At 32.2% G+C, this 15,238-nt stretch overlaps 1 protein-coding gene across 9 annotated transcripts in view; it reads right to left on the reverse strand.

The window, feature by feature from the left end:
* Phax (phosphorylated adaptor for RNA export) overlaps positions 1 to 14,755 on the reverse strand; it is a 31,634-nt gene extending 16,879 nt beyond the window's left edge. For 2 of the 9 annotated variants that reach the window (XM_076449186.1, XM_076449178.1), the window contains exons 1-3: positions 14,619 to 14,735; positions 8,567 to 9,217; positions 5,301 to 5,392 (exon numbers count right to left, since the gene is read on the reverse strand). In XM_076449186.1, coding sequence (XP_076305301.1) covers positions 5,301 to 5,392; positions 8,567 to 9,167 — 693 coding nt within the window. In that variant the 5' untranslated portion in view covers positions 9,168 to 9,217; positions 14,619 to 14,735. Of the gene's footprint in view, positions 1 to 5,300; positions 5,393 to 8,566; positions 9,218 to 10,417; positions 10,842 to 13,319; positions 13,404 to 14,618 lie in introns of those variants that run through there. The other 7 variants (XM_076449181.1, XM_076449180.1, XM_076449184.1 and 4 more) reach the window with 7 other exon arrangements.
* Positions 14,756 to 15,238: the final 483 nt, after the last annotated feature.

Consider the following 15,238-nt stretch of genomic DNA (forward strand, 5'->3'; position numbering starts at 1 on the left):
TTTCACAGACAGCTTTAACTAAAAGTGACCCTAACTCTAAATATTGACAAACACCAGATAATACAGGTGGAACAGAAGAGGTCTGGTTAACTTGGGGATTCATACCCATTTGTAAGTTTTTTTTTTTGTTATTAAGTAATTCTTATATAGAAATGGAAAGATAACTGTAGAAACACAACAACCCTGTTCAAATATGAAACACAAACAGTAAGTAATCACAACATTCCTGTTGATAGAAACCCATGCCAAAAGCTTTATTGAGAAAAAGTGATCACATTACCAAGATGAAGTGCTTATGGACAGTACCTTATATAAAGGGCACATTTTAAGCTGGTGGAGAAATTTGAAAATTAGAATTTGCCTCAGACATTCAAGTAGGGCATAAAAGACTGGATCAAGCATTCTCAATGCTTTAATGGACAAAGAGTGGAAACCACAAAGATTGAGAAATAGCTATAATGTCAGAGATTGGTATATTTTGGAAATAAAAATTCTCATTTCTTTAGAATGCATCTTTCATGGTATATGGCTCTAATGGTTAAGGCCTTGAATTTGAATACTTTTTCTTAAAAAAATTAAAATATCTGGATACATAATGAAGTATGCAGATAAATGTTTATCTACATGTATAGCTTCAACAGTTATTTGTCTTGCAATAGATTGCAAAACACAAGTAATTTGGAAAGAAATACACTTAAGAAAAGGAGAGCACCAAATACAGGGGTTAGACTTGAATTCTGAAATAGGGGAGTCCACCACATACGAAATCTTATTATTTAAGTCTGCAATATTATTCTTATTCTCTAATATTTCAAGAATTTCCAAAACATATCTCACTCAAAACATTAAACAAGAATTTCTTAACAGCATTTTCCAACATTATAAAACTACTTTTGATGTTCTATTTAAATCTTGTTTGAGAATACACAAATGCAATGATAACTAAAAACCAAGTACAATAATTCAACATCACAGTTTTGAAATATAAAAGCTAACAAATCAATGCAACCAACAATCAGTGATGTCTGTTTTTGCATATATAATGCAACCAACAGCCCTATTAAAAGGATAAAAATCACACACACTAGAATGCAGAACTTTTTTCCCTCTACATTTTTCTTAATTAATCAATTATAAATTTAAAATTAAAGGCATGTAAAGAACAGCATTTTAAATTTATTTTTTCTTGGACATTATTGAGTCCATTGGTAGGTAGGTAGGTAGGTGTTTCATGATTATTGGCACAAAGCTACTAGGCTATCTGTACCAAACAAGATGTAGTACACGATAATGGTATGTCGAAATGAAGGTAAAAATATGTTAAATCAAGACCTGCTAGGAAGACAAGCATTAAGTTCAAACATGCTGTCAGTCACCTGAAGTTGGCCTTACCAGTCCTGGGTTCAGGTCAAAATAAAATTAAAATGTGCAAAAGAAATCATGCTAAAACAGTGTATAGTCCAATAAAAATCTTAAATTAAATTAAAAAGATCAAAAAGATCTTAAAAATGTAAAAACATGAGTGAGGCAGCCAGTAACACCTATGACAATGGCTGATGTCAAGGGTAAACTTACCTTAAAAATATGTTTAAAATAATGTCATTCTTGGCTGTAACAATGGCATGCTAATAAAATATGTACGATTGTGACCTGAGTGCCATACATACCATACACACACTGGTGCATCAGCACCAGATAAAAGGAAGCAGTGAGTTAAAAAACTGTGACCAATACGTAGCCTAGCTGAAACAACTTCCTCTCTTCCATCTTTACAGAAACAAGATAGCCAAAGAGCTAAAGAAGGCTTGATTTGAAAAAGCTTACTATTTCGTTGCTCATTCCAGGTCGACTGCCAACTGGTGTATAGTTGGGTTTTGATAACTTGACCACAGTCCATGTATGAAGCAGGGATGGTGGTGATACAGCCAGAACAGATGAACTTTGCCATCTGAACTGTGCCATTGTGAGCTAGCTCATTCCCAAGAATACAAACATGATCTGGTATCCAAAAAAACTGGACAGAGACAGATGGGCCAGTTTGTTTTGGATATTGATAAGAACAGGGTGGTAACTAATATGGAATGATGTCAGGGCCAATAGACAGCTAAGTGAATCAGTATAGATCGTACAATTCGTATATTGCATAGTTTCAATATGATTCAGAGCAAGAGAAATGGCATACAATTTGGCAGTGGACACAGAAACTGTAGAGGGGATTCTCTGTGCTACAACCAAACTGTAACAAACCACAGCAGAACCTACAGAGTCACCTGATTTTGAACCATCCATATACATTGGAATGGATGGATTGTTTGAAAGATGTTCAGCAAATAAAGAGCAATATTTCCAATTAGGTGTACCAGCCTTCCTTAGATGACTCAAAGATAGATCACAGTAGGGGATAGTAATTAGCCATGGTGGAAGAAGCCGAACTGTTGATACTGCTACGCTATTCAAAGGTATATCCAATTTTTCTGATTGTGCCCGAATATGAAGGCTAAAAGGAACAATGGCATATTTTCTAGTATACAAAATTGTGGCCCACAGAGGATGGAAAACACAACCCCAAGTAGAATGCTGTGGTAAAGAGCAAAGTTTGGAAGCAAACATAAGAGACAGTTCCAAACAGCAAATATATAGAGGGGGTTCAATCCATATGAGTGAAGGTCTCGCAAGATGACATATCTCCATGTATCATAAGCTTTCTCTAAATAAAAAAACATTGAAACAAGATGTTGTTGCTTCAAAAAGGCTTCTCTAAATGATGTTTCAAGGTGAATTAAGTGGTCTACCATGGAACATTGTCTTCGAAACCCATACTGAGTGAGTGAGAGAAGGTTGTTTGATTCAAGGAACCAAACAAGACGAGCATCAATCATCCTCTCTTAGGTCTTACTAAGACAACTCGTCAAAGCAATGGGATGGCAATTTGAAGGAATCTTTGGATCCTTCCCAGATTTAAGAATAGAGAGTACAATAGCTTGACACCAAGCATCAGGAAAAACATTCTCCTGCCATATCTGGTTAAAGACAGCCAGGAGAATAGTAAGAGAGGCAAGAGAAAGGTGACATAGCATCTCATAATGTATATTATCAGGTCCAACTGATGTATTGCCAGACCGATGAAGCGCAAGTTTGAGTTCCACAAGTGTAACAGGTCAATTGTAGTCATAGGGATGATCAGTCGAAAAGGAAAGAGGCAGATGTTCAACTCGTGTTTTAATAGCTGAGAAGGAAGGGGATGAGTATGAAGAGCTAGATACATGAGAGAAACATTAACCAAAAGTATTGGTAATGCTCTGAACATGAGCAACTTCATGGCTATTGAATATTAAGATAGAGAAGGGGGTAGAAGAACTATTGATATAATTTACTCCTTGAAATACACAGCAATGATGAAAATCAAAACTTAATGTTGAAAATTTGCATATTTTCTGGTTTCAGTGACTTTTTTGTCATCTAATACCTGATATTTTGGTGGTGTTCTGCTATATGTACCAGCCCCTTGCTTTTCTCATTTCTGTATAATGTCCTAATAAGGACCACTCAAGGCAATTACAACACAAGTTCAATTCAGCAAGTACACTGCTGACATCAATTGGGAAAATTAGACTAGATAAAAAGCAGCCTCAAATTACAGGTAACAACCAAACAATAATCATCAAATTAATTACTTGTGAATTTCTTTTGTGAATTTGCTTTATTTCATGAACAAGAGGTTTTCAATTATTTCAAACTGATAAATATGTACATATATATAAATGATATAATAGCAAATAGCATGTGCAAAATATTTATTTCTAATTTACTTGTTACATTTTTTTTCATGTAAAAAACATATGTATAAAAAGCTTATGCAAAGTACTGATCATTGCATCATGGTCCATCTAATTATAAAGTTCAGAAGTTGGTTTGAAGAAGTATAAACTAGACCAATATAGATTTTAATTTTGTGCCAAGAACCAAGGGCAGGAAACATCCCAAACTTTTGCTAAATATTTGGCCACAGCATAGTAGCTCATATAACAGCTCTGTGTTTTAGGTTTTTTCCGAGTACAAACTTTTAGCTTCTAGCTCCATCACCTACTGATCAATTTTGACATTTAATTACATTTCTGATCCTACTGAATGATGTATTTGACCACACACAAGATCTTATTGATTAATTTACTCTACTCCTATCTAAAACTAAAATAATTTCAATTTCACAGTTGGCTGGTAGAGATCCTGATAACTAATACAATTGAATAAAGTAGATGCACACCTCATACTTTGTATTGCTGGTGCACAAAAATATAGCTAATTAAAATGGGGGAAAAATAAAATAAAATTTACTCTAATCCTGCCAAAAAGTATTTCAAGTGACATAGCTATTGAAGATTCTCACTATAAAGTGTAAATCTCTAGAATATTCCAGATTTAAAGTCCATGTACACACTCATACAAGAACCATCTTCAATCAAGTACAAATCTCATACACTTTCCTACGTTAAGCCTCACAAGTATGGATGTTCAGAAATAAAAATCATGTAGCTTTCAAATATGTATTTTATAAAAAAAAAATGTCAATCACTAGACTACAATGCCTCAAAACCTATTATTATTTGTTAGGCTTTCAATGTAAGCTATAAACAGGTTAAAAACATTCTATTACTGCTAAGATCATCAAATTTGATCAAAACAAATCAAACCTATCTCTTCAACTATCAGCTTATAACACCAAATGTGAATGTACAATTGAAAGACAGAATAAAATTAGTTTCTTATTTATTTTTGTTGCTGTGAACTTTTCAAAACACATGGAGAAGATAATTTCTTTTTTCATCACTGACATAATAAAGTAAGCAAGCACAGTTTACATTTATATTTGCACACTTCTATCTTTTCATTATAAAATGGTTTAATTCATAGTGGTGCCATACTTTTAAGTTTTCAGTTAAGAATGGTTTGGCAGTATTGAGATTTGAAGTTACAAGGTGAAAATATATTTCAATAAACTTTGAAAACAAGTTGTTGTAAATTATTTTTAATTCTATACTTAAAAATTTTTACTGATATGTTAAGGATTTTTACAAGTGCAACTATTTTTCTCTCCATAAATATGTTAATGTTTATATTGAATAAGTGTTGAACAACAACTTTCATTTTGTGTTGTAACTGGTGACTATGAACAGTAGTAATTGTTTCCTAGCAGAAGGGCTGAATGTGTAAATACAAATATGCTATTGTAGGTTTTCATTTCTACATACATCATTATCAAAACTTCATAATTTAAGCACAGAATAATAATTATCACTTACTAAAACCAACATGCCTCCCAATTCTTCAATCTTTTCTGTCTTTCTATATAGTTCTTCAGCCTTTTCTACTCCTAGGATTTTAACCACTTGAACTAATGAAATAAATCAGATAAATTACAGTTTGTTTCTTTGAGAAACTAATAAATATTGAAACTTATCAAGCAGTATTTATATGATTAAAAAATACAAATTTTGTTTAAATGTAAAAACTAGTTCTTTCATAATCCAATAAAACATAGTAAAGGAGTCAATTTCAAATATTAATTCAGTAGTTTCCTTTAAGTTGTACATGTGTAAGTATAAATTTATTGTTTGAAATTAGTTCTTCAAAAATCAATAATCACCAACAAGAATTGTATGAAGTTATGAGGAAGAAAGGGTGAAGTGATTCAGGATACAGTTCTCTGTACCAAACAATCAAGAAGCAAACCAAAATGGATGTAATTTTATATTTTTTTGAATTTATGCTACATGTTGAAATAAACAAACTGATTTTTGATTCTGAATTTTCCTAACATCAGTTTTGAGGCCACAAGAAAAGATTTACCTTTAGTAAAATGGTGTTATTGGTTAAAAGATTACATAAGACAGATATCAGAATATATTAAAAAATGAACTTGCTTTGAATTCAAGAACTTGAGTTCTAAAAAGAAGAAAAGGTAACAAGATAAAATCTAAAAGGCTTACAAAAGAAAAAAATTAGAGATAGATACCATAAATCTCAGGATTTTAAATTCACAGACAGAACAGATAATTTACTCAACAAGAAATTTAAAACTTTTACTAAAATGAAAAACTTTGAAAGTAAAAAGTGTTTATGAGAAATAACTCACTGATAATCTTAAAATAAATAACAGGTCTCTTTTTTTTTTTTTTATGATAAATGTAAGCAAAAAGTTAGAATTGGGATTCAGATCTCAAAGGATGATGATGGTTAGGTTACCATAGATGATATTTGAGATGTCCAAGCCTTTTGTGTGTTTTTGTATTTTTGGTTCTTCTATTTTTACACAATATTAAAAAAACAAATCAAACCAATGGCCCACAGAATGAAGTTATATTTCCTTTAGACATATGGTCAATATTTTTGTACATACAGCCTAAACCACTTTTGCTCTACTTTTAGCAACAGCATATTGTTTGGATGTCAACCAAAACAAAAAGAATCTCAATGGATGTGAAAGACTGTTTCGTGTAGATAACATTATTAATTTAATTATTTTGTGTTTGTAATTTACTAATAACAAGGCTATTGAACATTGTGTTTGCAATCCATTGATGCTTAAGCTATGGAGATTTCTAGAAGGCCCAAGTCACGGGCATGTAAATAACTGCAAACCAGACAAGTGGAGAGTAAAAGTGAAGCTACATGAAAAAGAAGTTCAGTCAAATAAAAGTTAGAAAATGTAAAATTAACTGCCATGAGAATAGTTGATATGTTAAGAGTGAAATTAACAATATGAAGAAATAAGGAAAATAATTTGTCTTGTCAACTGAACCACCTGTGTGAACTTTGACAAAAGACAGATGATTATTGGAGGTTCAGAATACAACTGCAATAACTCACATAACAGTATACTATTGCAAAAAAAAGTCTGACTAGTTAAATGAATTATAAGGCAACTGAACTGGCTTAAAGAAATGTTTGACAATAAAAAAAAATAACTGTATAGTGCTCATGATACAACTTTAATGTTCACAGTATAAAACTTTTTTTTTTATATGTTTAACATATTTCAAATACATCATTTTAAAAACTAGTGGAGTGGGTGCTGTTTATTTATTGTCAAATTTATCTCCAACAAGTCATAGACACCAACTATGGAAGAATCCTTAGTTCAACAAATCTATATATATATATATACATTATTCTATATATACTATTAAAAAGACATTTCTGACATTTGGCAAACCTCAGCCAAGATTATGGTGGCAAATGGGAATAGGAGAAAACATAAATGACAGAGGAAATAAGTAACCCTATATACCCACAACTGTAGTAATACCACATAGTGTGGAGATTACAACTATACTATACGACCATGTCAAATTTTGATAAATGAACAGAAAGAAGGGAGGATGTTGGGTTAGAAGACAATGAACTATAAGAGTTTATTACACAAGAAGTAGAGATAAGAGTTACAATAGATGAAAGAGAAGATAACGAAAAGAGGAAGAAACACTAAATGTAGAAAAGAAAAAGACAATGAGAGAAAGACTAGCAATAGAGAAATTAAGAGCAAAAACTGAGATTGCAAAGCTTACCTAACTGAAGGAAAAATGACAAATTTCATGAACAGAAAGATTACATGGACACTTTCCTGGAGAAGTATGAGAGATTCACTTAGACAGGACTCAAACAAAAGTAACTGGGCAGTCTGTCTCAGCTCACTTCTCACAGAAAAAGGCTTACAAGTATATGTAGGCATAGCATAAGAAAATGCCATAAACTATAACAAATTAAAAGTGGCTTTACTGAAACAATATGAACATATTGAAAAAGGTTTTTGCTAGAATTTCAAAGAATTTAAACCTAACACTCGAGATACTGTATTTCAGTTTGTGGCACGTCTATAGAGATACTTCTCAATATGGACCAAGACTGCTAAATGTGAGAATAGTTCTGAGAGACTGGTAGACCAATTGGTACTTGAACAGTTCGTGATCATGCATTCAACTGTCATGTCATTGCTCCTAAAGAAAAGAGCATCAAAAGATGATCAAACTGGCAGAACAGTATATGGAAGCCCATGAAGAGAAGATAACTTACAAGTCCAAAAATATCCTGTTAAGCTTGTAATTAGTAATAGCTGAACCAAAAGCAATAGTCTACCAAAGGTGAAAGGAGGAGAATAGACAGAATGGAGAAGAGATGCTATGTCTGTTATAAAATGAGACATATTGCAAAGTAGTAAAAGTCCATTAGCAATAAGCAATAGCAGAAATTTCATCATAAAGCAGCTGTAGTTTGTTTACAACAATATTGTTAGTATTTTGCTGAGTAGGCTTTCCAAGAGAAATCTTAAGTTGACAGAGAGACCAAATTTACTTCAGATTTAATGCAGAAAGTGAGCAGACTTACCAGTACTAAACAGCTCTTTACCATTCTGTGCAATCCTTGATGAAATACACTTTGTGAGAGAATGAATGGAGTTTTAATGTAAAGTTTAGAAAAGTGATCAGAAATTTGTTGAATTCTGACATATTTCTGTATTTAATCTCTTCAAAACAAAAAAAAACACTTTAAACCAAAAATGAATTATTACCAATTAAATCATGTTTTGTTTCATTCAGTTTCCTAGCAATGTCCATGCCAATCCTTTGATTTGTTTTATCAGCAGTTGATGTACTTATACCTTTGGATATTGATGGACCTAAACGTTCTTTAACATTGTTTTTTTCTTTTGCTTGTTCCTTCTCAATGTCATGTTCTAAATTATCAGTAAACATATCTATTTCTTCTGGATCAGGACAAAGATTCAGCTCTCTCCTTGTGAAATCATAAGTCTCACACACTCTATCCCATCCATTCAGGTTTTTATGTTTAATATCACAATGGTCTAAGTTTTCTGTTAAAATTTGTTCCTGCAAAATACCAGACCAGATGGTATTCGGTTTTCTTTTTCGAGATAACCTGTCTTCAGTAAGGGCACAAAACTCTTTTTCTAAAGGATGAGTAGCTACATGTGAAGGAACTGCTTCCATAATAAGTTCATTACCAGATTTGGACTTCCTGGAGAGAGCCCTTCTCTTCCACGATAAATTATCGTCATCCTCATCAGATTCACTAGAACTGGAAGAAAGCTTACTTTTTGGTTCCCTGTAGCTGATATCTTTATGTTGTTCACAATTTGCTGATACATCCATGATAGCTGACTTCAAGAATGTGGTTCAAACTTCTCATACAGAAATCTAGACTAAGAAAATTATTTTGAGTTTTATTTATTCTGTGGTAATTTTTAAACAAATGTTATAATTTTTTATAGTGTACCTTTTTTATTTTACTTTCAACTATATTTACTCTAATCACAAATGGTATAATGCTGTAATATAAAATATTATTTGCTTTGAATTGTTGAAATTTTATGAGAGCAATGTTAAATTAAAAAATTACATTTTTCAATGCTTTGCATGTTCTTGTAAAAAAACACTAGAAAACATAACAAATATTCAGTTATCAATTAAAAATGAACATAAAATAAATGACATTTACAAATTGCTATTATCATTAAATATGATGTAATTAATTGCATATATGAAAAATATGGAATATTTCATTGCAAAATAATGAATTAACAAAATATATTTCACAAAAAATACTCAAATTATTCTGACTAGATAAATAATTAAATAGCTTAAAATTTAAGATTTTTATTCACTGAATATAAAAACAAAGATAGACAATTATTGTAACTCATAATTTCACTTGATATTAAAACAAACTACTTCACATAATATCAGTTCATCCCTTAAGTAATGTCTGATTTTAGTTTCAGAAAAAGAGAAAAGATCTTGAATGCTTTTAACATTATTTAATCAATAATGTAGGTTCCATTATTATTAATTACTCCCTGCCAACAATTCACAAGCTCCTGAATGCCACTTCTATAAAATTCTTGGGGTTTGGAGGAAAAGAATGTAGAGAGGGTATTTTTGACACCTTCATGTGTTCCAAGCTCTTTTCTATCAAAATAGTTCTGCAAACTTCAGAATAGATAATAATCAGATGGGGCAAGGTCTAATGAATAAGAAAAATGAGGAAATTTTTCCCAGTCAAGCTCTTCAATCTTTGCAGATGTAATCCTTGCTGTATGGGTCTATGCATTATCCTGGTGTAATACAACACCTTTACGACTGATCAAAGCAGGCCTATTTTCTTTCAGTGCAACATTCAAGCACTCTAACTGTTGACAATAGAAGTCTGAGTAATCATTACATTGAGTGGCAACAGCTCAACATGGATCACACCAACAATATCCCACCAAATGCTCAACAAGACTTTCCTAGGGTGGAGGTCCATTTTGGGCTGTACTTTAGCCAATTTACCTGCACTGAGCCATTGTCTGCAGCACTTAACATTTTTATAAAATATTCATTTTTCATCCCCAGTCACTAACCTGTCCCAGAAAGGTGAGTTATGTTCACTAGAGTGCAGAGAAGTGTAAATGTCCACTCTTGCTCTAAGGTTGGTTTTGTCAAATCATGGGGTACCCACTTTCCAAGTTTTGACACCTTTCCAAGGTGTTATAGATGACAGTGAACTGTTGAAGGGGTTAAATTAAGCTTCTCTGCTAAATCTTCAACTGTTACAGCACATCTTCATCAAGTGCAGAGCAGCAGCAACTATCATTAAACTCAACTGCATGACCTGAACTTCTGAAACCACCTTCAATATTTTCTTTCATTGAGAGACTTGAACACTTTGAATGTTTCATGTAGTTCCTGCTGCACTATTGCCTTTTTTTAAAATCATAAAGCATTATATGCCTAATGTGCTCCTCAGACATATCCATCTTCATAAGGGTTTATTTGATTAATGATCTGAAAAAGTGGAGTTGGGTTAGTTTCTTTTACTTGTCTGAACATTTTTATACAAGTCCTACTACATATTTTAGTCATTAAAGCCTTCTACAAAGACAGAAATGATGATGCACTTTCTGTATTAAATTTTTGGACATTAGTTATGGAATGACCTGATACTTGTAACTGCTTAAGCAAATCAAATCATATGCGTAAAGACTATACTGATAAGCTAGAGATAAAACACAACTTCCTGTCTGAACAAGGTAAAAAAAAATATTTACAATACTCAATGCAACTCCAAGGCTCAAAAATACACAGTACATTTCACATTTAAGGTTAACTTAGTTTAGAGATATGCTGATCTATGAAAATGTGAAAATATCAAGAATCAAAGAAGTAAAATAGGAAAGAGATGAGTTAGAGTTTTTTTGTTTGTTTGGGAATTTCGCACAAAGCTACTCGAGGGCTATCTGTGCTAGCCCGTCCCTAATTTAGCAGTGTAAGACTAGAGGGAAGGCAGCTAGTCATCACCACCCACCGCCAACTCTTGGGCTACTCTTTTACCAATGAATAGTGGGATTGACCGTCACATTATAACGCCCCCACGGCTGGGAGGGCGAGCATGTTTTGGCGCGACTCGGGCGCGAACCCGCGACCCTCAGATTACGAAGCGCACGTTTTAACACGCTAGGCCATGCCAGACCCATGAGTTAGAGAGTAAAGGTTTTTTTCACAAAAGTGAAAAGGAGAGTCAGTGATGTCAAGAAAACCCACTTGTAGAGAAATATATATGCAAAAACGGCTTGTTTCGGTTGAGAAAGTATTTTACATAGAAGAGCGAACAACCGAAGAAGGTTGAAACGTTGTTCGCTCTTCTATGTAAAATACTTTCTCAACCCAAACGAGCCATTTTTGCATATACGAAAAGCAGAGTGCTTTTCTTAGATGGATGGCAATATTAAAAGGGTTTGGACTATAGAGAAAGGTTCATTTTGCAATAGTTAGAAGAAAAACTTATTTCAGCAAATGTTTCACCCTTCCAGCTTCATCAATAGTAATAATACAAAAATTGTACGGTACTTATACAATTCTTGTACTACTAGTCCTCATGAAACTATCCCCTCGGTGGACTCAGCAGATAGCCCGATGTGGCTTTGTTATAAGACATACACTCACATTAAACCACAACAGTAAAATATTGGTGAAATATAATTTTATTATCATATGAAGAGTAACTAATTTTTTTTCTCTAATTTTATTGACAAAATGTCTAAACTCCTCCAATATACAACACAAATTCTGAAAAATAAAGATTTAGTCAGCACAGAAGTACCAGACTCTAATAGATGTGAACTGTTGACTACCTACACAGTTAGCGCAATATTTATTATGCATACCAAACTGTTTGTAGTAAAGTACACAGAAAGACTACAACTAGGTTTTCTTGTCAAGTGGTAAATAACATTACAGAGAATTTTTACAGGGTACTTGCTAGTACCAAGAATCATTATTTTAGTGTAAAAAGGAGCAAAAAATATCAAATTATAAATCAAAAGAACTGCTAACAAGGTATTAAGAACTCATTCAGGAGTTTAATAATAGAAATACATGTATGGCTCTTTTGATATTGTTACTTCAAACAAGTTATGGAAATTAATTGTGTAACAGAATCTAAGGTTTAAAGGCTGAGAGCAGCAAGCAACTTTTCATGATGACAAGAAACCCACTTGAAGTAAAAATGTATCTCAAGACAGCTGGTATGGGTATTAAAACCTTTACTAAAAAACAAACAAAAAAAAACAACATTTCAACTCTCTCAGATCATCTTCCGGTTAATTGAAGATGACCTAAGAAGGTTGAAAAGTTGTACAGTAATTGTATAGTAATTTTTAACAAATGCAATTAAAAAAACTATTCAGCAAAATATGTTTAACAAAATAAACAATACTGAATATTATCTTGCCATAATATTTTTATTAAAGTTATTGGTTATTTTTGTAGCCCCTAATGAATAAGCAATATATTAAAGCTACACTATCATTTTGACATACAAGGTTAACAATCTACAGGCATCAATGTGACTAGTCATATATCAAGCAATGGCTGGGCCACACCCTCACACTGTAGGAGGAGACTGCAAAAATGTGTGAAATGTTGCAAGAGATATTGTAAAAAGTTTAAATACACATCTATCACAAAAGCTTCTTTTATTAGCCATGTTTCAAGCGTACAAGTAATGGACAAGAGTTGAGTTGAACTGCCTTAAATTAATAAAAAAAAAACAAGAAATCATAATGGCAGTATCTTAATAAATTAGATAATTTAAATAATAAAAAATAACAAGTGCAAACATTTGTCTTTTATAGTCAACTATTTTCATGAATCATTACATTAACTTACTAGTAGTCATAATTTTGGTTAATTATTTTTATCTGACTAACCAATACAATTAACACTCATACATAATTGATTATAGCTAGTAAATGAGTTACTCACCTAGCTCTAACAATTATCAGTTTTACTGTAACTTTTGCTAGGTACTGGCATATAAAGCCTGTGCCCCAAATCCCCAGATCGCATCTTAAAAAATCAGAGTAGAGAAACCACGATCAATATCATACTCAAATGTGAACCTTCTGATGCCTTTTAAGAACCTACAATTCCTCTGATAATAATATGGACTAAGAAATGGTTAATAAATTATTTAAATTTGCTAATGATATTACGATTTTGTCCTTCCAGTTGTAGTATAAGGATGCTACTAATGCTTTGCTTTACAAAATGATTTAGATGATTTGGCAAACTGGACAAATAAGCAACATTTTTAATTATAATGACTACAATGCAGTGCATGAAAGTAATAATTAAAGTAAAAATATAATTTTGATAGGAACGACCTTAACAGTGTTACAAAGGAAAATGATGTTGTTTTGGTTGATCAGCCTCTTACAACATTAACAAAATGTAATAATTAAAGCAAAAATATAATTTTGATAGGAATAAATAACCTTAACAGAATTACAAAAAAAATGTTTTTTTGGTTGATCAGCCTCTTACAGCATTAACAAAATGTACTGTTGTTAGTGGTAAAATAGATCTAAGGCTGTATTTAATAAATTATGTATATATATATACATATAGATTATAATTGTAAGTGTTCAGTCTCAGGCGCCTTACTTTAAGGCTTAAACCTGAGGGTTTAGAGAAGCACAATTATTAATACTAATCGCCAAGATGAAAGTTTCAGTAAAAACAAAGTTGTCATGTAAGCAGATTAAGATCTTTGAAATTGTTTTTCTTGAAAAGAAAGTAGTTGATTAGTTAAAGGGATTTGTTTGAGGTGTTTAATAGTGTTAAGGGAAACGACAGAATTGATATACCGTAATTTTTTCTCGTTGGGAGTTACCTTCAGCTGAGATAATTTTTATTTTTTATGATTCTGAGAATTGTTTGCCTTGGCTTTAGAAGAATTACCTTAATCGATTAATGTGTGATGCGTGCAGAAAATTTACGCGAGTTTAATTTCTAAGGAATACTTGGTAAATATTCAAACTATGAGGATTAGCTTTTAGTTCATTTATTTATTAAAGTTTAAATAAAGTGAAAAGCCTAACACTTAATTTTCTAAAGCAAGTTACAAGATTCTACAGTTGACCGTTATACAAACTACAGTATTACTGTCAATGTAAAGTTAATAATTTTTCGTAAAATTCGCAAAAAACCTTCTGATTTACTTGCAATATTACCGTGTTAGCAACTATCCGAGATTTTTATTTATTAGATTGCATCACCTACCTTTTTTATAAAATATTAAGTTCACAACATACCGAGTTAACTCAAACCCTCGCGGTGAATTCAAAGCGGGAACTCCGAAGAAACCAAAGAGTTTGCTGAAGGGTAATAATAATAAAAGATGGCAGGTTATAATTTAGTATAGTTGGCATATTATAAAAATAACAGAAATTAAAATTCATTAAGTGGAAAAAATATAGATGTCATAATTAAAACTATATCGAAATATATAGGATGAAGTTGATTAAACATACACAATACAAAACAAAAGCTGTGATGTACTTTCGTAATGAGATTTTTCATTGCTTTAGCCCAACATGGCCAGGTGATTAAAGCAATCGACTCATAATCTGAGGGTCGCGGTTTCGAATCTCCCTCACACCAAATATGCTCGTTCTTTCAGCCGAGGGGGCGTTATAATGTTATGATCAATCCCACTATTTGTTGGTAAAAGAGTGAGTGGTGATGACCAGCTGCCTTCTCTCTGTTATATATGCAAAAAAAAAGAGGCTGGTATGGGTAAAGAAAGAAGGTTCTTTTTCTTTGTGAACTTGACGATGACCGAAGAAGGTCGTAACGTTGTTCGCTCCTCTACATAGTGCTTTCTTTACCTTTAACAGCCG

This window comes from Tachypleus tridentatus, chromosome 8 (assembly GCF_004210375.1).
Source record: "Tachypleus tridentatus isolate NWPU-2018 chromosome 8, ASM421037v1, whole genome shotgun sequence".
In the NCBI taxonomy this organism is placed as follows: domain Eukaryota; kingdom Metazoa; phylum Arthropoda; class Merostomata; order Xiphosura; family Limulidae; genus Tachypleus; species Tachypleus tridentatus.